This window comes from Oculina patagonica, chromosome 10 (assembly GCF_052425735.1).
Source record: "Oculina patagonica isolate OP01 chromosome 10, crgOcupat, whole genome shotgun sequence".
NCBI classification, from domain to species: domain Eukaryota; kingdom Metazoa; phylum Cnidaria; class Anthozoa; order Scleractinia; family Oculinidae; genus Oculina; species Oculina patagonica.
In genome coordinates, this window is record NC_135767.1 from 75,385 (window position 1) to 100,134 (window position 24,750).

General features: G+C 40.7%; 2 protein-coding genes across 5 annotated transcripts in view; both read right to left on the reverse strand.

The window, feature by feature from the left end:
* The window catches only part of LOC144628007 (inhibitor of growth protein 5-like), a 42,750-nt gene that overhangs the window by 15,843 nt on the left and 2,157 nt on the right, over positions 1-24,750 (reverse strand). For 2 of the 4 annotated variants that reach the window (XM_078486051.1, XM_078486052.1), the window contains exons 2-4: positions 2,333-2,424; positions 1,516-1,721; positions 1,191-1,352 (exon numbers count right to left, since the gene is read on the reverse strand). In XM_078486051.1, the coding sequence (XP_078342177.1) occupies positions 1,191-1,309 (119 nt within the window). In that variant the 5' untranslated portion in view covers positions 1,310-1,352; positions 1,516-1,721; positions 2,333-2,424. Of the gene's footprint in view, positions 1-1,190; positions 1,353-1,515; positions 1,722-2,332; positions 3,038-6,462; positions 6,521-24,750 lie in introns of those variants that run through there. The other 2 variants (XM_078486050.1, XM_078486054.1) reach the window with 2 other exon arrangements.
* Positions 11,553-13,341, reverse strand: LOC144627998 (uncharacterized). Its single transcript, XM_078486036.1, has one exon. The coding sequence runs from the start codon at positions 13,339-13,341 to the stop codon at positions 11,947-11,949; it is 1,395 nt and encodes a 464-aa protein (XP_078342162.1). The 3' UTR covers positions 11,553-11,946.

A 24,750-nucleotide genomic window follows, 5' to 3' on the forward strand; every position in this document is an offset into this window, starting at 1 on the left:
GTGAGGCAGTAAGCCATGTTTTACATATTTTGGTGTAATTTGGATAGGGCTGGTAGATTTTTTTTCACTTTATGCATTTTGTCATAATGATTATTATTTTTATTTGTTGGTTTTTGTTTGTTCCAACTTTCTTAATAACAAATATTAAAAAAAGAGAAGCGGCCCCAAAAAATTAAGTAGGCGGGGCCAGACAAGAAACTTTTTTTTCTTGGCCTAAAGTGTATTCTTTATGCTGTATTGACTGACTACTAGCTATATAATTAGTATGCAACATGACTTCATGCTTGTGTGATTAGGAAATAATCAGAATCGAAAAAATGTTTGTTTATCTAAATACAGTCAACTTCTGCCATGCGGACAACCCGCTATGATGGACACCCCGTTATTATGGACAGGAGTTGAAGTCCTGGTGAATAAGAATTACTGAAAATAACTCCCGCTACTACGAAGTGCTTTCTCTATTGCGGACATCGAATTGTGGTCCTGAAGGTGTCCATTATGCACCTGACACTGGAACCCCCCCCTCACCCCAGGGAAACATGAGGCATTAGCCACAGAGCAAAACCAAATGAGGTTAATGCCCCACATAAAGAGGACAGACTTCAGAAGTGTCACTGAAATTAACAGAACTGATGGTAAACATCACAGCATGCACTATTGAGTTATAGATGCATGCGGGAGGTTGCTAAGCATGAAAGAAGCGTAAGAGTCTAGCTTCTTGAGTGCTTTGCAAACCTCCCAAATGCATCTGTAACTCAATAGTGCACGCTGTGATGTTTACCATTTGTTTTATAGCACAACTTTTAGGCGATTTACAGTTTCTTTAAGGTAAAAGCGCATGCGCTTATTTAAACAATTGCGCATATAGTGCTCACGTAAACGATCACGAAAACCTAAAAGAAAAAACAAACAAACTTTTGAATTATTTCAAACTTGCATTTTACCCAATGTCTTTCAGCATAATGGAAAAATGGTTTTTCTTATGTTAAGCTTTTCAAATTCACAGGAATTTAATCGAGAAAACATGTAAAACTTGTGAAGTAGTGGCACTTTCTTGTGCCAGACCAGCTCACGCGCTCAGGTTGAAGGCATACGTCAGCGTGCACCCATGGGCAAATAGTAGATGCTAAATTAACCAATCAGAACGCGCGCTTTACTTAAGTTGTGCTATAATTTTATTTTTTAAATACCTTAAATTTTTTCTGCAAGAAATGCAGAGCCATTCTCCCTCAGGTACATTGTTATCAATTCCTGCACATGAGAAATGAAACCACTTTATGCTGCACTGTAAACCATCGCATCCTATCATGTTCTCTTCTTTATTTGCCCGTCCACAGGAACATCGTCTGAATCTACAAAATTGATTCGAAAATTAAACTCTAAACTACCATTATGATTTCTTTTAGAGGCCATTTTGATAAACCAAAACACTACTCATTCTTCAGTACAAGCAAGTATTGAAAAGAAAAGGTCACAAGATGACGAGTTAAGTTTAGCAGTCAAACATAAATTCACCTTCATAAGATGAAGATGATCCATCAGGAATGGAATCGTCTGCAGTCTGGATCGTCAAGGCAGAGTTTAAGTGAAGCCTGATTCATTGCACTTTGATATGAAGGTAAGACATCAGTTCATTTATAGATGACACTCTCGGCTGCTTGAATCTCTTCCGGGTCCAAATCCACAGTAACAGTGCTGCTGTTACCAGCTTTTTCTTCATTCTATAATCAAAAACACAGACCCATTGAGATCTGGGGGGGGGGGGGGGACAGGGGGGTCTGAACCTCCCACCTCCCGTACCTTTTACTTCCGCTTCCTGTACCTTTTACTCCCACCTCCCGCCCCTTTCCGTAGCTGTTCTCTCCTGTTTGTTCCATGTCTATTGCGAAATATAATGAAATGTTACGAAATTTCACTCGTTTTCTCCAGGTTCTCGCCACCTTCAGAATCTTGCCTCCCGCCCTCTCTCCTCCCGCTTCCTGCTCCTTTTCTCCCGGGCTCCCGCTCCCTGTCCCCCTCCACAGATCTCCACAGGCAGACCAAATGATGCAAATGTATCAGCAACTTCCCATTTTGTCCTAAATGGAAGCACTTTTGGTATAACTATGCATTTACGGTAAACGTATAATAATAGAAATATATATTATCGAACTTTATAAAAATATACTACATCTTTACAAATAAAAAAATCAATAATGACAGCTTCTCCTTAATAAAAATCCCTAAAATAAATGTCCACCTCTCTGACCCTGCTAGTTTGACACAAATCATTATGACTTTTTTGCCACTTAGTTATGTGATCTCTACATGGTAGAATACTATAAACACCAACCTTTGCTTTGGGTCCAATTTGGAGTTGCCCTGTATTGTTAATTAATAGAGTAGCCTGTACTTGACCAACATTGTCTTTTCTTGATGACCCACCTGAAATGCATATATGTAGCCAAGCAGTTACAGCATTTCATGCTAAGGAAGTGACATCAACCAAGTATAATTAATTTAATGCTTCTATGTTTGTTTTGCCCTGTATAACTAAGAGAAATCAAACATTTTGGATTGAATCAAATACAGGGCCTGTGTTTTAAAAAATATTGTTCACAGGTGACTGAGTAAATTCACTAGTCCCTGCCAGAATATAAAAGGATCACACTAAAAAATGTGTAACAATGCAGGGTGACTTGAAAAATAAGTGACAGGAATGAATGAAATGTAATACCATGTCATATCAGGTCATTCTTACAGGTATTTTCACAGAATATTGGTACATTTTTGTTAATACATCCAGTTACAGCATACGAATGATTTTATATTCTAAGAACCTGCTGTTTTTGTCGTACAAGTTGTTGAAATAGAAGAGAATGTTTCATTTTAACGGTATTCAACAAGAACCTATAAATATTTTTAAAAAAGCAATGCAAATAGGTCAGCAACGTTTCAATAATAACAAGAGCTCTTAGAGCTTAAAACTGTGCTGGTCATGTGTCCACTTTAGGGGAGCCATGTGGAGGGAACAAAAAATGCACCCCCCCCCCTTATCCCCTCTACCTATGTCAAACAGTGTTGCGTGACTGACAAACAAAATGGTAAGAAAACAACAATCTGTGTGACATTTCATGGTTGACTAGTTCCAGCTGCAATTAATTATTTTTCTTATATGCTAATGCTGGCCAAATTTAATACCCACGCTCCTGATCCACAAAGCCAAAATATCTATTAAATCAGCATCCAGTATGAATTTCTGTTTAAACATTGAATAACTCGCTCAAAAAATGGAATATTGAAGTAAATAATTAATAAAATCAAATTTGAGAAGAACACTTGAACTGGTTTGAGCTGAACGGGAATTCCCCGGGAAATTAATTTACCAATGACTTTGCATGTCAAGGCATGTTTGTCTCTGTGGATTTTCTTCAGACTTCTGAATTAATCCTCTTGATGACAGAGCTTGTAAAATACCGTCGCTTGCATCTAAGCGTGAACACGTGCCGCCGAAACATGATCTAATTGGGTATCAAACGTGGCATGATTGGTCATCAAACGTTTGAAGTTTAGCAGACCGTAACGGCAACTTTCGCGCCGAAACTTCAACACATTCCGGTTTCGAAACAGTCGAAATGGCGGAAAGATTGGATATCAAGACTTCCTTCAACAAATTGATCCTGATCTGTGTCGATATGCATTTGCAGGTTCACTTGAATCACTTCTGGTGCAAAGTTTCGCCTGTTCTCAGTGTTTAGGGTGAGCATTTTGAGCGTGAAAGTTGCCGTTACGGTCTGCTAACCCAATTAGATCATGTTTCGGCGGCTCGTGTTCACGCTTAGATGCAAGCGACGGTAGATAACGCTAAAAGGCAAACATTTCACACTTAACATGCTTGGATTTGTTAAGTTTCCTTTTGTAACAGATGTATAGCTTTTAAAACATTGCGTGACTCTGGCCGATCATCGTCAATGCCTTGTGAAAAAAAGTGCAATGCTAGCACATTCCTAGCCTGCGTTGCAGACAAACAAAACCCCGGTATAGTGCGTCTGCGAATTAGAGCACAAAAGCTTGTTCCGGCCCCCCGCGTGTTACCAGGGATTTCTATAATAACCTCTGATTGGCTTTTGAATAGGGCCGTTCTTTCGTGCGCGGTAATTGGTTGAGTGGATCTTGTGAATCCATAGTTACGCGTTCGATGAATACCAGATACCAGATACAGTAAAACGTTCTTGTCATATATTTGTGCCGTTCTGTATTGGAATTGCTCATCCAATCTATTTCGCTTTTCACTTGTTTAGAAAGGGCACGATATGCTGTCAGTTGTATTATTTGGAGGTGTTTAAAGTTGAGTAGAGCCATAAGACATTGATCTGCACGGCTTTCCGTTTGTATATTTTTCCCGGATATTTTGACACCTCTGTTTTACATTTGTCATATGTAATTACTATCGCGGTTAGTCTTGGAACATTCATATTTGCAAGATATTTTTTGAGCTTTTGAAATATTCCCTGTGGTCAGGGTTGGAAATTAGCGCTCGCCCGCTCGCCCAGGCGAGTGTGAAAACTGTCGGGCGAGTACAAATCACGGCTCACTCGCCCGGTTTGGCGAGTACGATTGTCATATCCAGAATATATTATTTAGAAAAAGCGAAACTTTTACTTCCAACTTTAAAATAATCTACACTGTCCACAAGCCGATAGCTTACCAACATTTTGAAATCTCAAACAAAGCTGTGTTCGCGTTCGTAAACAGACAAAAATGGCTTCCATTTTGGGGCATGTTACACGACGGACGTACTTGTACAAAGTAATACCTCTGGTCAAAAATTCACTAACTCATCCACCGAGCCGCGAAACGCAGCAAGATGGCCATTTCTCACCTCTTTTCCTGTACAATTTCGCTTGCAAACCACAAGAATTTGGAAATACGTATCAATTAAAACTGCGTTTTAACTTTTGAAGTAAGTGTGCTCGTGTTTTTATTGTGAAGTAAGGTCTCTTTGGCAATTTTTCATTGAAGAAATAGATTGCAGTCCGCGTTGCGATCGACCACCAAAGTGGCACAGTGAGTATCAACGTGATTAGATATTCGTAGGGGGAGGGGGCCTAAATTTTTCTTTTTTTAATGGAAGAAGACTGGGCGAGTGCAATTTGAAGGTCACTCGCCCGGATGGCGAGTGCTCCGAAATTTTAGTTTCCAACCCTGTGTGGTCCTAAATTTTTCGTGAAGATGTCGACTACTTGCATTCTGCATTTGTAATGCCGGGTCCGGCTGTTTATTGTGTTGCAAGGTGTGTTGCTTCTCATCATGGATGACGGATGTTCGTTGTGTGACATTCTTTCACTACAAGACAAATGTAGATTATTCAACATTTATACGATGACCTTTTTGCTTGTCAGTTGTGTATGCTTCTTGTCGTTATCGTTGTTTTCTTTTTTTTTTAATGAGATAGTTCGAACCGGCTCCTTTTTTACCGCTTCAAACGCTAATTCTCACCGATCTGGTCCTATCTGCCGTGATCGCCGCCAAGTTTGTTTTGTATCTGGTCTTCGTCGAAAGCGTAACTATGGTTTCTCATGATGCACTCGACCAATTACGACGCACGAAAGAACGGCCCTATTCAAAAGCCAATCAGAGGTTATTATAGAAATCCCTGGTAACACGCGGGGGGGCCGGAACAAGCTTTTGTGCTCTAATTCGCAGACGCACTATACCGGGGTTTTGTTCGTCTGCAACGCAGGCTAGCACATTCCACAACACAAACGTAATGGTGTTTAAATAAATGTAAATTCTGGCCCGCTAAAGCGCATTTTCCTTTCATTGAATGGAATTTTAGTAATTTCTTTGATTTAAACGCTTCAAAATCGCTTCAAAATCGAAAAAAAGACCAAGGTATAAGAAAATTCCCCATGTTACTGTTTTGTTCTAAACATTACGTGACTTAAAGTTTGACCGAGTGGAGGTTTGGGTCTGGTCACCGACAAAACAACGACGAAAAAAAATAAACCACGTGCAGAGCAAGAACTGCAATTAAATGACATAAACAATACAAGCACTGCCAGAGCAAAGATATTGATAAGTCTCCAGATGAAACGGGAGCGAAACAAAACAAATTTGAATGAACTGGCAGGAAGCAAAGTAATGTACTATGAAAGGAAATCGTGCATATGTTGTGGTTCAATTTATCTATGGTTTAATTGTTTTCAAACCAGTTTGATTTTTATTTCCCTTTGTTTCAGATTATGATAATGAAGATAAGACAATGAAAAATAAAAATCAAACTGGTTTGAAAAATTTTAAACCAAATATAAAATTGAACCACAACACATACAAAAACAAGAGCGAAGAAATCAAGAATTTTCAATTATATGTAAGATATTTTTGCCTAGAACAAAAGAATAATCAACGCTTGTTTAATACCTAAGAATAAAAACAACCGATGGGCATTTATAACAAATAAATTCAGCAGATTCTCTTTACCTTTCGTTCTTCCATCGTTGTAATGAAGACAGCACGTTTCCAATATGGCGGAGCACTTGTCACCAGGCTCTCGTCCCAGACCCCTTACGTGCTGTATTTTAATAGTGCCCAGGCTGCTACTTGTTCGGGCAAGGCAACCGACTAAAATATACTAATCCCCACCCCCCTCGGAAAAGGGAAAGGACTAAAATGTACTAATCCCCCACAGGGCTAAAATGAATTAATCCCCCACCTCCTCGGCCAAGGCAAACAGTCAAAGCCCAAATGCCCCATGTTTCCGTTTCCAGTGACAATGCATTATGATGAACACACTTGCAATATGAGGGTTTTGGCGCAAATCCAAAAAAATGCGTTCGGGGCTTCGCCTGGCTCGCCTGCCGGCTTCGCCATTCTCGCCCCTCACTGTTTTTTTGGATTTGCGTCCAAAACCCTCATATTGCAAGTGTGTCGGGGTTAGATGACAGCCTTTCAACCCATGCACATGTATCTAGGCAAAGGCACCCTTTTAACACTTGTTGAGGACTGTCCTAAAACAAGTGGCCCCCGCCAAGCCCCAAAGAACAGGCGCGCCAGAATTATTTTTCAATTGAACAAATGCTCTTATTGAGTAAACGAAGATGGGAAGAGGGAGAACTGGAGAAATTAACTTGAATGTAAAGAAAAACTTGAAAAGATCTCGTGGAAAAGCGTTTACAACCTACAAAAAAACTAAAGAAAATGAAAAACAAATAACAATCTTTTTAACAGACGAGCTGATTGAAAAATTAAAAAAACTAGACAGCAGTGTTGTCGCAAACGTTTTGACAAGCTAAACAAAACTTGCACGCTCCGGTGAGTGCATAAATTATCGAGTAACACAGGAAGTCATTGTTTACCCTGTGCCAATTGCGTGAGAAACCCCCTTGACGTAATCTAATTCTTTTTTTTTTCATTTTGAATATTTTTAGCCGGAAAACAACTCAAACTCTTTGTATGTGTGTTGTAAGAGCTATGATTTATTCAACAACAATATTTAATTTGACTAACATGTAAATATACCGTGAAATATTGAGCTAAGAACTTTCTAGCACATAAAAGAACAATATAAGATCACGGTATTTTTATTCACCAGGCGTCATTACTATTTTTAGTTAATAGGTTATTTCCCGATGTAATGACGTCTTTGGTGACCAATCACAGTTAAAATTATAACTTTATATTATTCACATAAGCTTTTTTGTATTACACAAGCAAGTATGGCCGATGTATAAAGACGTTTATCAAACCTTCATTGAAAAAGAAGCAAAGACACAGCTTACGGACATGAATCATTTGGAAACGACAAACGAGGATCCGATTTTAATATTTCATATCAGCTATTCGTGCCGAAGCAATAATTACGGACAAAAATCAGATGCTTGGTCGTGAAGTTTGATCGCAAGGTTAAGTATATCGGATGCTTGAAGACGTTTATCAAACCTTTCTAGATCAAAAATTAAGAAGTTTTAACTCAGTTTATCGACATAAATCATTTGTAGATGTCTAACGATGGGATGATACAACTTTAGCGTTTGCTAAACTTGACCAAAATTATCTTAGTCACAGGCAACATCACATGCCAAATGGGTTACGGCGTAACCCGAATTGACAAAATTATCTTAGTCACAGGCAACATCACATGCCAAATGGGTTACGGCGTAACCCGAATTGACAAAATTATCTTAGTCACAGGCCTTAAAAACGTCATCACATTGGAATGCCAATGGGTTACGGCGTAACCCGAATTGACAAAAACTTGCAAGTTTACAAGCTTAAAATATTCTGACGTTGTCAAGGAACAATTTACCTTTGTTACCGCGGCCATGAGATGTCCGCCGTTATCAAGGAACAATTTACCTTAGTTACCGCGGCCATGAGATGTCCGCCGTTGTCAAGAAACATTTAACTTAGCAACTGAATAAAATTATTTTTACTTAACACACTTGTAATGTTTATTGATTGCTTATATTAATAGATACAATATTGTTTCACGGCTCCCAAGAAAAAAAAATAAATAAAAGTGAAATAACCCCTTGCTTCACACCTATTTTTTTGGTCAAAACAAATAAATACGTGCGGCCCATCTTTTGCTGGCGGTCGCTAAATTATTTTGTCGCAGTCAGAGCGTGACGTGCAGGTCGAGGGGGCTTGGGTCTTTTGGAAAAGGAGGATCGTGGATCGTGGATCGTGGAAAAAGGAACGACAGCCTCAAATGTTGTTCAGACAATCAACAACCTCTTTAGTGATGACTCGAATATTTTTTTGCCACTCTGGGGTGAAATATTCAATCACAAAGTAAACGACAAGATGAGCGCAGGCAATCATTCTTTTATAAAATGAAAAAATGTTTTATTGGACTGAAATTTTATTTCGAAATGTCGGTGGCGCTTTCGAGAAGTTTTTTTTCCAATCTTTTGCGTTCTTCTCTCTTGATTTCTTCCCGAATTTTTCCGATGTCTGGCTGGAGTGAATTTTTTTGTTTTTGTGCAAAGCTTGAACGTAAAGTCTCTTTAAGTTGACGATATTTCTGCATTTCTCGTAAGATCAGTTGAAACTCTTTGTCAGAAACAAGATTATCATTCAGAGCTTGTGAGACAGAGCTGTTTATCGAGTCATGTTTTGCAACAGCCAGAGCGAGGATTCTTGAGTGCTTATTAACTTTACGTTCAAGCTTTTTGTTGATAACTGACAGGCCAGTGGAAGCTGCGCCAGATATACCTGCTACTGCTGCAACAGGAACGCCGATAACAATTCCAACACCAGTAAGTGAAGTCGCAACAGCTCCAGAAGACAGAGCTGCCGTCACGGCGCCAAGACAGACCACGGAATAGTGAATAACTTTCCGGACTTTTTTATATTTTTTTAACACAAGCCTGTAATGCTCAGCTTCAGCGGATATTTCTTTTTCAATTTTACTTATTTCAGTCAGCCGAAAATTCTCGGCATTTGTTGGGAGGCTTGGATAAAGTTGTGTTTCTTCGCGATCACCATAAGCAGGGGCACTCGGGAGAACATTAGCAGATGACATGGTCTCGTATACATAAAAGTTAATTTTGTATTTAATTTAATTCAATTCCAACTCATATGTAAGATTTGAGCCGTTAAAATCGAATGGCTTTCCATTCTCATCTCTAATCGAAAGAGTCAGAGATGATACATTTTCTTCAGCAGAAACGTCGCGCAAGACGTTAAAATGTGTATTTTGGTAATAAACTTTTTCATACGGTTTTCCACGTATGTCAAAAAACGCTAAAAGGCTTGATGGCTTACCATTTAGCAAGCTTTGTTGCTTGTCGATAAGGTCACAGTTGATGAAGTAATTTTTAGGATTTGAAACATTATTTACCTCAATTGTTTCAAAAAATTCCTTTTCAATACTTGCGTAATTCTCAAACCCAGGCAAATTAAAGAACTTAATAAGACTTTCATTCAGTCCAAAAGTTTTTAAATTGGGCTCTTTTGCTTTTATTATCAATGAACGGCCTGCAATGCCTTTTGTTACAGAAAACATGTTTTTCTCTGGAAATCCTTTTTCAAAAATACTCCCAATGTCATCGAGTGAGAAGTTTCCTTGCCGTATATAACGCGCCTTCTCTTCCTTGTTCACTTGTTTATAAAAAACTATTCCATCCTTTTCCAAACTATTCCAGCTGTTGTAAAGAGAACAACTTAAAAGCCGGATATAGCTCGGTTTTGGAATAGGCTGGTCAAAATAAACAGTGTTCGGATTTTCTTTTGTGGTGACAGTCAGCACAACCATTTTTATATTAAATAAAAAAAAAAATGTTTAATATAAAAGAGGACCATGGATGCAAAAACAAGAGGTTTTATGAAGTGGATGAAAACCCCAGAAGCAACTACAATTTCTAAAGCGGCAAAAGACAATGCATGGAAACCTTTTCTTGCAAAATATCCAAACGCTGACCGAACAAAATTTGTTGCACAGGTTGAGTTCGCGTACAACCACACAGCAACGGCAGACATTTATTACAAGGCAGGGCAAGACCATTTGATAAATGTTTTTGGCTCTGACAGCAAATATTGGAGCCCAGAGATGAAAAAAGCACTGGGGGTGAATCAAATTTCAGGCGGTTTTCCACAACAGCTGTCACCAAGCGGCGCAAAAGGCTCATCTTTGCCAATTCCAGCTGTTGGATTTCACGAAGCCGCACCAAGTTTGAAAAAAATATTTAACAGCCAAATAAACATCTACGTCACACCAGACCAATATTTCACAACGAAATTAAGAGAGATTTTTCAAAAAACAAAACTGAAGCATACATCAGGAAAAGAGTCAAAAAGGTGGCTTGCTAGCCAAAATATGGCCTATTGGCCACAGCAACTTAACTTTGCGGTATGGTGCGCGACAACAGGCTGCGGTATAAGTCGAGATATTTTCGATGAAGAGCACTCAGCTCTCAGCTTGCCACCGATTGTGCGAAATTTTTACCTTTTTCACGTTTATTTCACGATAAGGCGAATATTGTTTCAGATGGGGGGAATTCAGAGCGTAAGCGCCTTGCCAGGCGACCCCACTTTTAGCCAGTTCGACAACAAGTACGACGTGGCTTCTTACAAAAGAATATGCGCTGAGTTCGGTGTCGACCCGTCAAGCGATTTCCGTTTCACAACAGGCGCAAACCACGGACTTGGTAACGTTTATATCTGGATTACTAACATTGGACCAAACAAAACTGGAGCAAAATACCCCGATTACGATAAATTTTCGGACGAAGGGGGAGCTGCAAGCAAAGGTAACTTGATTCAATACATCGAGCCAGACGACACTGCATATGCACAGGCAGACTGGTTTTGTCCTAACGGCACTGAAGGGCTTACTCAGGCAGGTTTGTCGAGAGTAAACCAGTCGATAGAGGCTTTTGTCTACTGTATTCTCGGTTCGCAGGTCAACGTTCGAAGTAGCATACTTGGAACAGGCGGCCGTGCAAAGGAAGCGCAAAGTGAGTTCCTCGTGTTGGTTGAAGACGCTATAAGGCAACCTGATCTGGCAAAGTCGGTCCAAAGATACCAATTAGCCATCGACGAAGCTAAGGTTCGGCTTAACCTTGCAGTCTGCCCAGGTGCCTGGCTGATGCCCGCTCGTATGGTGATAAACACAGAAAGCGTTGTTGGTTACAATAACCAGCTTAAGCAGGCTGTTGTTGGGATGAAATTAGGAGTGAATGATGAGGTTAATAAAGCTACAAAAAAAGCAGCTCTTAAACTGATGGCGGGAGGAAAATCAAAAATCAACCCACCAAACAGCCACCCTTCAAATCCTATACACAAGAGCGCCACAGCAAAAAAAAATCAGGCACCCGCCGCAAGCGCTGCTGAAACACCAGCTAGCAACGCGCAAAGCGCTAAAGCTACGAAGGCCGTAGCCAATGATTCACACGAAATAAACAAAGCAACTGTCGCTGTTGGCGCGGTTGGAGCAGCAGCTTTGCTCTACACCCTTATGCGTTAACGTCTCTTTTTGATGTATTTTTCAACAAGAAAAGCAACCACAGCAAGGATAAGCAGCCAGGTGTGCTCTGCAAGAAATCCAATTACTTGACCAGCGGTTTTGAAAAGAAATTTCGCAATCGAGCCAATGAGACCAGGCAGAGCTGATGCTACCTTTGAGCCAATATCACTTAGGCCTTTTCCCAACGCTTTGCCGGTGGCCTTCAACGCGTTTGTAATGGCTCCAATAACAGAACCAATCGTGACACCAGCAGCCAGAAGTATTGCTGTTAATGTCACGCCATGTTTTTTGAAGATCTCTTTGATCCTCTCACGAAGTGGAAGCGCTCTTTCTCTTTCGGCAATCTGCGTTTGCAAGCGTCCAAGTTCCTCGGTTCTTTCCGCAACTCTTTCTTCCGCGGCTTGTTTGTCAGTGGGGGAGGCATTCTCATCCTCAATAATTTTTTTGTCTTCCTCGTTTTGGCGCTTGAGCTCATCTTCTTGCTCTTTAAGATCATCCAAAGCTCTTGTGTCGTTGAGCCTTTCTTGAAAAGTGTTTCTTTCGCTCTCTTTGGCAGCGAGGCTTGCCCTTAGTTGGTCGACTCGTGTTTGTTCTTTTGCCTTCTGCTTAGCTTGTTTTTCAAGAGCAGCAACTTCTTTTTTTGCGTTTTCAAAATCCTTTTCAAGATTTTTTTTCAGTTGATTAAGTCTGCGCAATTCTGATTCATTTTCAACATTTGACCCAAGTTGATCCATCTTGGCATTTGTTCGCTCGATTCTTATTCTGAGATCTTCTACTTCTTGGGTGGCTTTTTCTTTCTGCATGGCAATTGTTTCTGCCTGTTGTAGTTGACTTTCAGCTTCTCTTAATCTTTGACGTTCATCTCTTATGCTCTCATTGTCTTGAGCAATAAGATCTTCAGCTGACGGCCCAAGTTCATCTTTGAAGCTGTCTAAAAAGTTTTTCATGAAGCCTGACTCATTATCTTTTAGAATCTTGTACTCGCCTTTTTTAGTTCCTATAGCAACAATTTTCCCCTCATTTTTCCCAGTGCCTCTTCTAATTCTAATTTTTTCAAAATTTGCTTTGGGGAATTTGCCTTTTATCGTGTCTACAGCTTTTTTAAGTTTTTGCCGCAAAAAACTTTCTTTTTGAAGATCACTTATCGAAGGGGTTCTTTCAAGAAAAGGTGTTTCGTCGTAGGATGTATCTGGCAGCCCGCTCTGTTCGTGCTGCATCGTTTGCATTTCATGTTGTTCACCCCCATGGTAGGGTGTGGATGCCTCCCCGGGCTGAAATGGTCGGGTTGTGTCGACCTCTTGTCCCTCTTCATCATCGTTATCACTGTTGTGGTCAAGATCTTTGTCCAAATCAGGGTCCTCGAATCCAAAATCATCACCACCTGTTGCCATCGCTTAATTTATATATATATATTTTCAAATTAAACTTTTCAATTTAACAATAAAACCAATCGAGAGATGGCTGCTGTTCAAGAAAACCTTCGACCGGGACGCACAGAGAAAATACTCGGCGCACTGAAAGCCGAGCGCGCGGTAAAACGAATCACTTTTGACCGCACAGAAGCCAATCCAGAGGAAACGTTGTATGTTTCAGTGCCCAAGCTGAACGAAAACGAGGTCATTGTGCCTGGCTCGCTGGCGCTGCGCTTCAACATCGACTTGAGCGGAGGCCATGCCAACAACTTTCTGGTTGACAACGTCAGCCGAGCTCTGGTCGACGATTTTGTTGTAAAGTACGAAGGCACCGTCGTGCAGGACACGGTTGGCTATGACATCTACAAAATATTTGAGGATTTTTTCCTTTCGCAGGAGGAGCGCGACGACAGGGTGCCAGAGGGCATTCAGAGCGAGGACCTTAACAAAATTCGCTCAAATGCTGGCGATAAGAAAACTTCAGGAGTCGAAGCAGAAAAAAAGCTGAATGAGCTATATGGTAATAAATACCGCATCCGTCTGGATCACCAGATTTTAACTGACCATGGGGCATTTTATCCTCAGGCACTATACAACGATCTTGTGTTCGAACTGAAGCTCGCGGCAGCCGAACATGTGGTCAGAGGCTCAGATACAACAAAACTGAAATACAAGTTGACAAACATCCAGCTGGAGTACGAGATGATAAGAAGCAAGGAAATTGCAGATGAAGCGTTCAGCGCTTATTCGGGCGGCAAAGAGTTCGCTTACGACCACATCCAGCGTGTTAAAGTGGTGACTTTTGCAAAAGGCTCCGACACACGTCTGAATCTAAGGGTCAACCCGCAGAGGAGGTCCATGAAAGGTATCTTGCTCCTATTTATTGAGCAATATAACAAAGGTGCAAGGAGCTCGGAAAAGTACATTAACCCGGACCTTACAAAAGTAAGCATCACTGTCAACGGCTCGCCAAACATGCTGTACAACAACGGCATCGAAGGAATGGACATTTGGGGAGAAGTTAAAAGATTCTACATGAAAGAAAAAAATAAAACGCAGCACATGACTCTGCAAAAGTTTTACACAGAAGACAAGTTTGGCCTTCTTATTGATCTGCGTTCCATGGCTGACCACTCGATGCACGGAAGCGGCACGCGCCTTGTGAACACAAAGGACGGTGTCCAGCTTGAGCTAGAGAGGAAAGCAAGCGGCTCAGGTAATTTGAACTGCCACATTTACGTAATCAGCGACGCCCAAATGAATATACTTGGCAGGCAGTTAGAATCTGTGCTTTTATAATGTGTGCGTAAATCGCACACACTTCCCCGCAAGGGGAAATTTTTTCTTTGAAAAAGTGTACCTTAGGTACATATACGAACGAAGATGGATCCTGCCAATATACCCTTCAACGCCCTCATTGTGGGACCAACGAACTCAGGAAAAACAAGATACGTGGTCAATCAGCTTTGTGGCCCTTTCCGAGGCAAGTTTGACTACATCGTGCTCATCTGCCCGACTTTCGAGCACAACAAGACTTATTATCGCTTTGCTGAGGAAGATATTCGATTTTTTGTTTTCATTTGCGAGCAGCACGAGGTGGAATCTTGGTTAAGGCTTTCAAGATTTCTTTTTGAGGGTACGAACACGCTTATCATCCTCGACGACTGTGCTGCTTCGAAAGATGTAAAAGGAAGAACAGGGGAGTTGGTGAATCTTGCTTTCTCTGCTCGCCACGCAGGCTTGAGCATATGGGTGTTAACTCAAAAATTGACAAGCATAACATCCTCATTCCGCGAAAATGTTGCGGCAATCGTTTTCTTTTACACCCCCTCTGCCAAGACCACGAAGGCAATCTTTGAGGATTACGCTGGCGAACTTGCCAATGAGGATTACAAAGAAATCATTTTAAAGCTAAAAAAAAATAAGTTTTCGCATCTTGTCATTTCTCATCGCCACCCTTACGGCACAAAATTTTCTTATTGAACATATTTTTTAGAGTAATAAATGGCTGACCCGTTCGCAACTTCTCCTCCCGAGAGCGTCAAGGGCGCTGCAAGTGAACAAGAATTAGCTTCCGTAATGGAACTGCTAGGAGCTGAACCAGAAAGTACAGAAAGCGCTATGGCACTCATTCAAGGCCCTGACATTCCTGCTTTGCGTGAACAGCTTGCAATCCTTGTTTCAACAGGAAAAGCCAAAGAAGCAATCGGTGTGCAACTGACACACGAGCAGGTGAAGCGCTTGACAGATAAAGAAGTTGAAAAGTACTTAAAGAGATATGAGGCATACGTTGGATCCAAAACAACCGACAGCTTGATTGACAGCTTTATTTTTCTTGTTACTAAAGTCGTTGGTATGGCCGTAAATATCAAGGACGTCAATGATTATCAGAAGGAACTCAAAAACGACTACATCATCAGCAAAGAGCTGTCCACTTTGGCAGGCGGTCTGGCTTTGAAATGCGGCCGCTTTCTTGCCGTTGCAAATGCTGCGCTCATCACAACAAAGCACATTGATTTAAACGAAGCTACAAAGTCGCACACTTCGCTGTGCGAAACCAAAGGTGCTTCCAAAGATGCGGACACAAACACTACTGAAGATTTTTCTGAGCAATGCTAAGAAAATGCTAAGTAATTACTGAACAATGCTTAGCAATTGCTTAGCAAAAAATCTTGCTGAGCAATTTTCTATTTAAATATTATTTTTTTTTATTATAAATGGCCGAGCTCGAACCAACTCCGATCGCTCAAGAAGAACAGAAACAAGTTACTTCAACAACTCCAGCAACAAAGCCTGCCAAAAATCCAAAGCGAGTTGCTGCTGGCAAGCTTGCAGCTGAAAAAACAAAACAGGCTCGTGAAGCACAGAAAAAAGCTGCTGTCGAGGCTGCTGCAATAATTGCAAAAGAAAAGGAAAAGAAATCTGCTGCTGCAAAGCGAAATGTAACACCACCGGCCGTAACGGAACCAGCTCCGCCCGAGGCTCAGCCGCAATCAAGCGGTCTCACCACAAATCAATGGATATCTTTGCTTGGTATCGGCGTTGCAATCGTTACAACTTATGTGAAACGCGAAGACATAAAAGCCTTTATAAACAAAAAAAGAAGTCCAACATTTAAAGCTCCGCCAACTCTTATAACTGATGACACACCAGGGGTCCCAGAGGAACCCCGCGCTTTGCGCGTTACAGCAGAAAGTATTGGAAGGGTTGCAACGCGTTCTTCAGACACGCCTTCGACAATCCAAAATGCCATTAGACCTCGCAAACAAAGAGGAATCCGTCCGATGGATTAAAAAATTTCTTTTGAACATTTCTTTTTCATTTATTATACCGACAATGTCCCTTGGTTTTATTCTTGACAACCTTGTTAAAGGTGCAGCTATGGCTGGTATTGCATTACTTTGGTTTGAATTTTCCAAAACTTGCGTTAAAACCGCTATTCGGGTGCAAAAGGATGAGGATACAATTTTTAAAAGAGGTATAAAAAAAACAAAAGAAGTTGAATCTGGTGAAGAAGTTGCAAACTTTGCTTCGCAAAACGGTGAAGAATAAACAAAAAAATTTTTCAATTGAATATTTTTTATTATTTTATACTGAACCGCCATGTCCGACAACAAACTCGTGAAAACGCTCATGGATGCCGCCACCATTACAGGTCTCGCCGCCGGAATCGGCTGGGCTGCCAAAAAAGTTGTAAAAGAAAACTTCACATCCGACCCAAGCAGCAGTTTTATGAACTATGTAAAGTTCACAGCCGTCATGGCTGGCAGCGTTGCACTTAAACAGTATCTCGAGGACCAGAAAATTCTCCCCACCAATTAAAAAAAAATTCGAATAATATAATAACAAAATGGCAAGCGTAGCGATTATGGCTGGCGGAGCTATCTTGAACGCTGCTGCTTTCATTGGCGGCAACTATCTTGCTCGAGCTTTGGGTGGCGGAGATGACGCCGCTTTGAAAGAAAAAGAAAGACACGACAAAGCTCTCGAGGCTTACCAGGCAGCTTACGCGAAGTACTCTCGCGACCGCACGAAGCTTCTCGACTGGATCGAAACCAACAATGAGATCAAACAGCAAGCGAAACAAAACTTTACGAACACAGACTACGCTTTCAAACTCTACAACCAGGCACATCCTGACAAACAAATGATTCCTCCGAAAGAACCCAAGTTCTCTGATTTCTATCAGCCAAGTGAGCAGCAGAAACAAGGTGAACTTATGTTCGTTGGCGCTGGCGCGCTTGCACTTGGGTACGCTGCCTTTCGGTTTCTTTAAACTTTTCTTTTTTTCTTGTATACACATGGATGCAAAGATTTTTGCGGAGCAAAACTTTTCGAAGAAAATCTCGAAAGTCTACTATAGCCCCCAGGGCTACTGGAAGGGAATTGCAGCGATAAAAAAATTAGCCGAGGCGGCCAAGGTTTCCGAAGATGCTGCTAAAAAGTGGCTCGTTAAGCAGGCCCTTTGGCAGATCTACCTTCCGGCACCACGATACGTTCCTCGCCCAAAATTCGATGTTTCTTCTCCTAACGCGGTCCACCAGGCGGACCTTCTTTTTCTGCCACACGACAAACTGCCGCGAGGGCGAAAAGTTTACAAATACGCTCTGACTGTTGTTGACGTTGCCAGCCGTTTCAAAGAGGCCGAGCCTTTGACCTCCAAAGATTCAACTGAGGTTGCAAAAGGTTTTCAGACAATTTACAGGCGAAGTGCACTAAAATGGCCACAGATGCTGCAAGTTGACCCTGGTCGCGAATTCATGGGAGCTGTTACCAAAGAAATGGAAAATCACAAAACCTATATTAGACGCGGGCGTGTTAACATTCACAGAGATCAAGCTATTGTTGAACGTTTTAATCAAACACTGGCAGGGCGCCTGTTTGGTTATCAGTACGGTGTCGAGATGAACCTGCCATCTGGCCAGCGGTCGACAGCGTGGGTAAAAAGGCTACCCGAAGTTGTTGCCGCTCTGAACAACGAAGTAACCAGTCTTACTGGTAAGAAACCTGCTGCTGCAATCAAAGAAAAGGCTGTTTCGTCAAAACCGTCCTCAAAATATACAAGACCTGTTGGCAAGAAAGAAAAAAAACTCCCCTCTCTCGTTAATGTGCGCTTCCTCTACCAACCTGGCGAGCTGGAAGGCGGCGTAAAAAGGGCTACAGATCCGATTTGGTCATTAAAAGTCTACAGCATTGAAAGGTCTGTTACTAAACCTAATCAGCCAGTTCTTTATTACTTGCACGATGGTCCAAAGCGCGGCTTCGTGCGTGAAGAATTGCTTGTTATTCCTCCAAATACACAGTTACCACCAAGCCCTTAGTGCTTGAGCCCCTTGGGCACTCCTGAGTGGCTTTTTATTTATTAAAGCACTCTAGAGAGACCTTTGCTTGGCGGCTAGTTAGTTTTTTCACTCCCTTTTATGGGGCGGTGGGCTCTTTTTTTTGCCCCTTCTCTGCAAGAGCTTCGCTCTCGTGCTCCGCACCCATCCGATAGTGCCCATATGCCAAAGTGTTTATCCCATCTTCATTTATCCATCTCTTTGTGTCAAATGGCGACAGCGATTTTTTGTTTACCACTATTGAATGCATCTCGTGGGCATAGCTTCTTAGCATGTGCATTTCGTGAAAGCTTTCCTTGTTTTGAAAAAGTGCATCTTTGAAGTCTTTATGATTTATCTCATTTTTCGTCACGCACTCTTTCACCCCCTTTGCCTTTTTTATATTTTTTTCGTCCACTTTCAGCGTGTTACAACATTTTGACTCACTTGCTTTCGGATGTTTCTCTTTTATTTTTTTGACCAATTCTTCGTCGTTTGCCATTATTACCTGCATTTTTTCCCCTTCGCAAGTGCACTCTTTTATTTTTGCCTCAGGAAAGTTTTTCTTTATTTTTTCGATTTCATTTTCGCTTTCACCTTCTGTCATTATTGAATACATTTTCGGCCTCAAACAAACACACTCTGAAATCAGTTTTCCTGCGCATTCGTCTTTCATTTTCCCCAACACCTTTTTGTTTTCTTTCGAATAAAGTGAATGCTCTTCGGGGTAGTCGCTTGTGTCGTACTCGCCGATGTTTTTTGCCATGTCCGCGTAAACGTCTTCTGTTTCTATCACAAGCAAAAGGCTGTCTGTGTCTGTATACAAAAGCTCGCAACGCTCCCCGTACTCCTTTTTCAGATGGTTGTAAAAGAAGTCATACATGCATAGCTTGCTTACGTCAAGGATAGTCATGCCTGTGTAGACCGGTTTATTGAGAAACAGCTTACTTTTTCGCATGTCTATTCCGACAAGATCGTTTGAAAACATCACGTGCCTTGAATACAATGGACTTGCGACCAATTTTCTTATTTTATTTGTCTCGTCGCTTCTTACTATTCTTATGTCTACACGGTTTCTCAGGTTTTCCATTGTTTTTCCAAAAACCGAGTTGTTCATTAGCTTGTAAAAGGTCTTTTCAAAGTTGTTTTTTGCTTTTTTTCGGAATTCTGTGTTCATCCGGATGTAGGGCTCCATCCAGCATTCCTGTTCAAACTCTAAAACCCTGTGCACTTTTTTGAGTTTCATTCCCTGTTTTAAATAAAACTGCAAGTTTCGGTAATGCACGACGTAATTGGTTTTGTCTTCAAGCGTTAAAACAAGCTTTTCAGTGTTTGGGGGGTTTAATTCAAGATCATTCATTAATTTCTTTTGGTAAGGCGAATACATTTCTTTGCCTATTTTCTTTTTCTCTGGCGCTAATGGGTAACTGTCGTGAGCGTCATGCAGCTCTTTCGGATATTCTAACTCCACCTCCATAATCCATCCAGTTTTTGCATGCTCTTTTTTTGTCATTATTTCTTTTTCTGTTGGCATAACCTTTTTCCATCTAAAACCACTTTTCGGAAGCGGCTTGCTCATTGCCCACCCGTAAAGGTTATTCGCATCGAGATACATTATGTATTTTTTTGGTTGACTCGGATCAAATCCCTTAACATATGGGTTGTTCGCCTTTGCATATCTCTTGCTTACCGACGAAATCCCGCCCCTTATTCCCCTTTCGACGAAGAGGTGCATTTCGTAGTCTGTGAGTAACTCAAGCTCCACACCTGTCTTTTTCAAAAGCGCATCCCAAGAAAGACCTGGCGACGTGTAATAATTTGCGGGATCCAGATTGTACTTCTCAAGGCATAATTTTCGAAAGTTTTCAAAAACGTCCGCTAACAGGGTAACGTCCGTTTTGACATACAAATCGTGGTAGTCTCCAAGATTTTGGCAGCCAAAGGTTTCCCACACTTTTTGCGCGTGTGCATACTCTTTGTCTGTTATGTGCTCGCCTGTAAGTTTACTGTAGAACTTTTCTTTTTTCGGCAAAGTTGTTTCTTTAAATCTTCCCCATGAGTCCATGTATTCATAGGGATAAATCCCCTTTTGTGTTAACAAGCCAAATTTTTCTATAAAAATGGTTTTTGCTTCTTTGTATCCTTCATCTGTTATGTGGATGTTATTGACAATTTGCCATTTTTCTTTAGTTTCGTCCCCACCTTTAAAAAAACTTTCACTCAAGTTGTTATAATTAAATTCCTCCCACACTTCAACGTATTCGCTTGGATATTTTCCGTTGTCTAACAACAGTTCACTTTTTTCAAAGAAAACCTTTTTCGTCATATTTAATGCATCCTTCGGCGTATCTTCTACAAGTTTTTCAAGCTTTCCAAGTAAAAAGTTCAAAGTGTCAATAAACCTTAAACCCCCCAGTGAAAATGTAATGTATTTTTCCATGTTGTTTGCAACACACTTTACCTCTTTCTGTGCCTCTTTTGAAATCTTCGAAATTGACTGCATCAAATGGTGAGCATCGTAGCCACTCAGGTTATGAAATGCAACTGGTATTTGAATATTTTTTGGATTTATTTTCATCATTAAGTTACACACGTTGTGCGCGGCTCCTCGAAAATTGCCTGTTATGTGACAATGATCCCTCACCGCATCCTTGTAGTTCGGCTGGATAAGCGGCTCTTTGCACGCTAGGCAGTTTTTTTGGTTTTCAGCGGCTAATTTGTGTGATTTTTTTTCAAGCTTTTTTAGCTTATAATGGTTCCCGCTATTAAGAGTATTCGCCAATTCTATTCTTTCGTAATAGCATTTTTTGTGTAACTGTCCTAAGTAACCAAACTCCTTTTTATTAGATTTAAGCCAAACCGGCAAAGAGTCTAAAAAGTTTTGTTTCACCAACGATTTTTCGCAGATGTGGCAGTTTTCGGCTTTTTTAAAGTTTGCCCAGTCTTTTTGCGTCATAAGGAGAGGTTTTGGCTTTGACAATTCATATCTTATTTTCTTTTCTTCAATTAAAAGACAGTTCAAAAATACTTCAACGGCGTTTTCTCCTCTGTAAACGAATGGTTTTTCGTGTTCACCATCACTTCTTACACGCGTGTAAGCGAATCCGCATGCCTCGTGCTTTTCTGTTTTGTACGTGTAACTTTTCTGGCGGTTCTCGGGCGTTTCTCGGCGCTCTTTTTTTAACAATGCCTCGCCGTCGGCGTAAATCGTATAAGGCGCTTTCATTTGTTTTTGGTAGTTTTTAAAAGAAAGGGTGTTTTTCTCCTCATCTGGCATTTCGATTCTTGTTGGCTTGCCTTTGACCCCATTGCAATACTTTTTGTGCTTTTCAAGCAAGTCTTCTCTTGTAAAATTTGTCAAACACATCATGCAAAAGTGTTTTTTGTTACTGTGTTTGGTTTGGTCGTGTAACAAAGCGCTAATTCTTTTTATAAAACAGTAGTGCTGTTTCAATCCTGACTCAATCAACATAAGGTTTATACGGGGTATTTTGTTTTCTTTTTCGCTTTGTCTGAGAGGTATCACACACCCGTCTTTCAAGTGCCACCCAAAAACATTTATTGCAAGGTTTCTGTTTTGCGCCTCAAGCCTGTCAATCTGCTTTAGGGGTGTCGGAAAATCGATTCCGTTGTAGTTTATGCCGTCATCAACGGGATATTTACTTGTTCTTTGAGGATCTTTTCCGTTCGCAGGCGGGAATAAAGCAGCTCTCAAAGCCCATTTTAAACACTGGTTGTCACTGTTTTGCACGTTAATAATTGCTTTTTTGTTTGCCAGTTTGGGAGGCAAAGGCAAGTAAGTTCCTCCGCGCAATGGCCGATAACGCGCAACATAGGTGTACGCCCTTGTTATTCTTTCAACAACCCACCCCGAGCCCCTCTCCGACCAAGCCTCGATTTCTCCCTTTGCTTTGTCAATAAATTCGTCAAACTCTTTTTTTATTCGGTCTTTGGTGTTTTTTGTAAAAAGACGCGGTTCTCTTTCTCTGAAATAGTGCTCCATGTGTTGCGTAACTCCGTTTCTTTTCATCGAAAATTTTACTTTAAGCCCGAAGCTTGCTTTTATGTCATTCAATTCTTCAATTTCACTTTCCAAAAGATCATAAAACTTTTTTTTGTGTTTTTTTGCAAAAATTAAAAGATCTTTGTTGTTTTTTTCGGTTTCGGGTATGTCCATTTTCCATACTCGGAGCCAATCGTTAAAATCGGTGTTGGCCAGTAAAAAAGACAAATTTCTTTGCGGGTTTCTTTGAAATTCACGGAGGTTTTCCTCCATCATAGCTTGCAAAACTTCTGACGAATATCTTGCGGCAGCCATTTGGTGCATATACAAAGTAAAAAATATTTGTTCAATTGAAAAATAATTCTGGCGCGCCTGTTCTTTGGGGCTTGGCGGGGGCCACTTGTTTTAGGACAGTCCTCAACAAGTGTTAAAAGGGTGCCTTTGCCTAGATACATGTGCATGGGTTGAAAGGCTGTCATCTAACCCCGACACACTTGCAATATGAGGGTTTTGGACGCAAATCCAAAAAAACAGTGAGGGGCGAGAATGGCGAAGCCGGCAGGCGAGCCAGGCGAAGCCCCGAACGCATTTTTTTGGATTTGCGCCAAAACCCTCATATTGCAAGTGTGTGATGACGATTGTATTTCCAAATTAAATTGGACAGAGCAAAGCACCTAGTGACATCATGCTACAGACACCTCAACCTCAAAGAACCGGAAATCTGGAGATCGAGGTCAAAAAACCGGGAGATTCGAGTAAAAACCGGGAGATTAATCAAATGACGGAAAAAAATAACCAAAACCAGTGCTAATTAAGAGGAAGAGTTTTTTTTCCTGTTTTAGCAACACAAAAATTAACGTTATTTTCACGGCTTGTGTCTTCTATAATAATATGGTTATCGATTGTGTGTCTAGCGAACAAACTAATGAAATACCTTTGCTGGCTACGGATTTACACAGAATTGGCGCACGACAATATGTACTTTTTGTTATTAAAACATACCGTTTGTCAACAATTTATTTTTTCTTTCTGAGTCGTGCAAACAATTTTTTTTAATATTTTCCATACTCCCCCCTCCCCCTCCAAAAAGTAATGCTCCGTCCCTTACGATTTGTCCGAATAAAACACACACAAAAATTATACCATACGGAATATGCGTCACTCTTAAGAAGCAAGAAAAGTTTTCAGTTTTTCAACTATCGGTTACGCTTGTTGTAAGACAGATCAATTTGTCTTTCTTGAAATTTTTAAAATTTGAAACTTTCGATTGAGCGACTACATGTTTTGAAAATTATTAACAATTTTCGCATTGGGGTCCTGGGTATGCGACCTTGAATGGACAAAAAATTTGTTTTAAAACAACTATAATTCAGTAAGATAATGAGCTCCGAGTGCTCACATTGTTGCCGCGGCATCTATTCTCGCGTCCAATGTTTCAAACTCAATTTTAAAAGTTAAAAAAGAGAAGAAATAAAGACGCGGGTTTGTGTGGGAGACCTTTCTCTGAAAGAAATACAGGTTATTTAAACTCGCACCTCACAACGACTTCCAACGTTAACAAGACTGAAGCTTAAAAATGTCAAGGATAATAAATTTAAATTTTTTTTTTTTTTAATTTTCATGCTGTTGACATGACTCGCGGATGAAGGACCACATTTTGCGGACCAAGGACCCGCGCGCACGGTCACTGCTTTTTGAATTACACGAAAAATATTTTAGTTAGGAAGTTGCTACTTCAGTTATAGCGGGAGACATAAAATCTATCTTCCGGGAAAATTTCAGCTTATCAGGCTTTGATTCAGGTAAGATATTTAGGATTACAATTTTTACTCGCGGACCAAGAGCCACATACTGAAAAGTTCTTTCACCGAAACACCGACCACGTTTATCTAGATAAATTTACTTTTGATCAACATTTTCCTCGAAGTCGCGCTGATAGAGTGTAAACTTCTTTGCCGACTCAACATAACTATTGTTTCTTCCCCTAACTTATGGTAAACTCGGTGTTATTAATGCCAACTCCCTTGCCGTTCTTTGCAAAACGATAACTTCTAGTTTACATAACAA

Bases quoted from the DNA above. Each gene is read 5' to 3' on its own strand.
- LOC144627998 (XM_078486036.1), bottom strand. From the start codon at position 13,341: ATGGCAACAGGTGGTGATGATTTTGGATTCGAGGACCCTGATTTGGAC.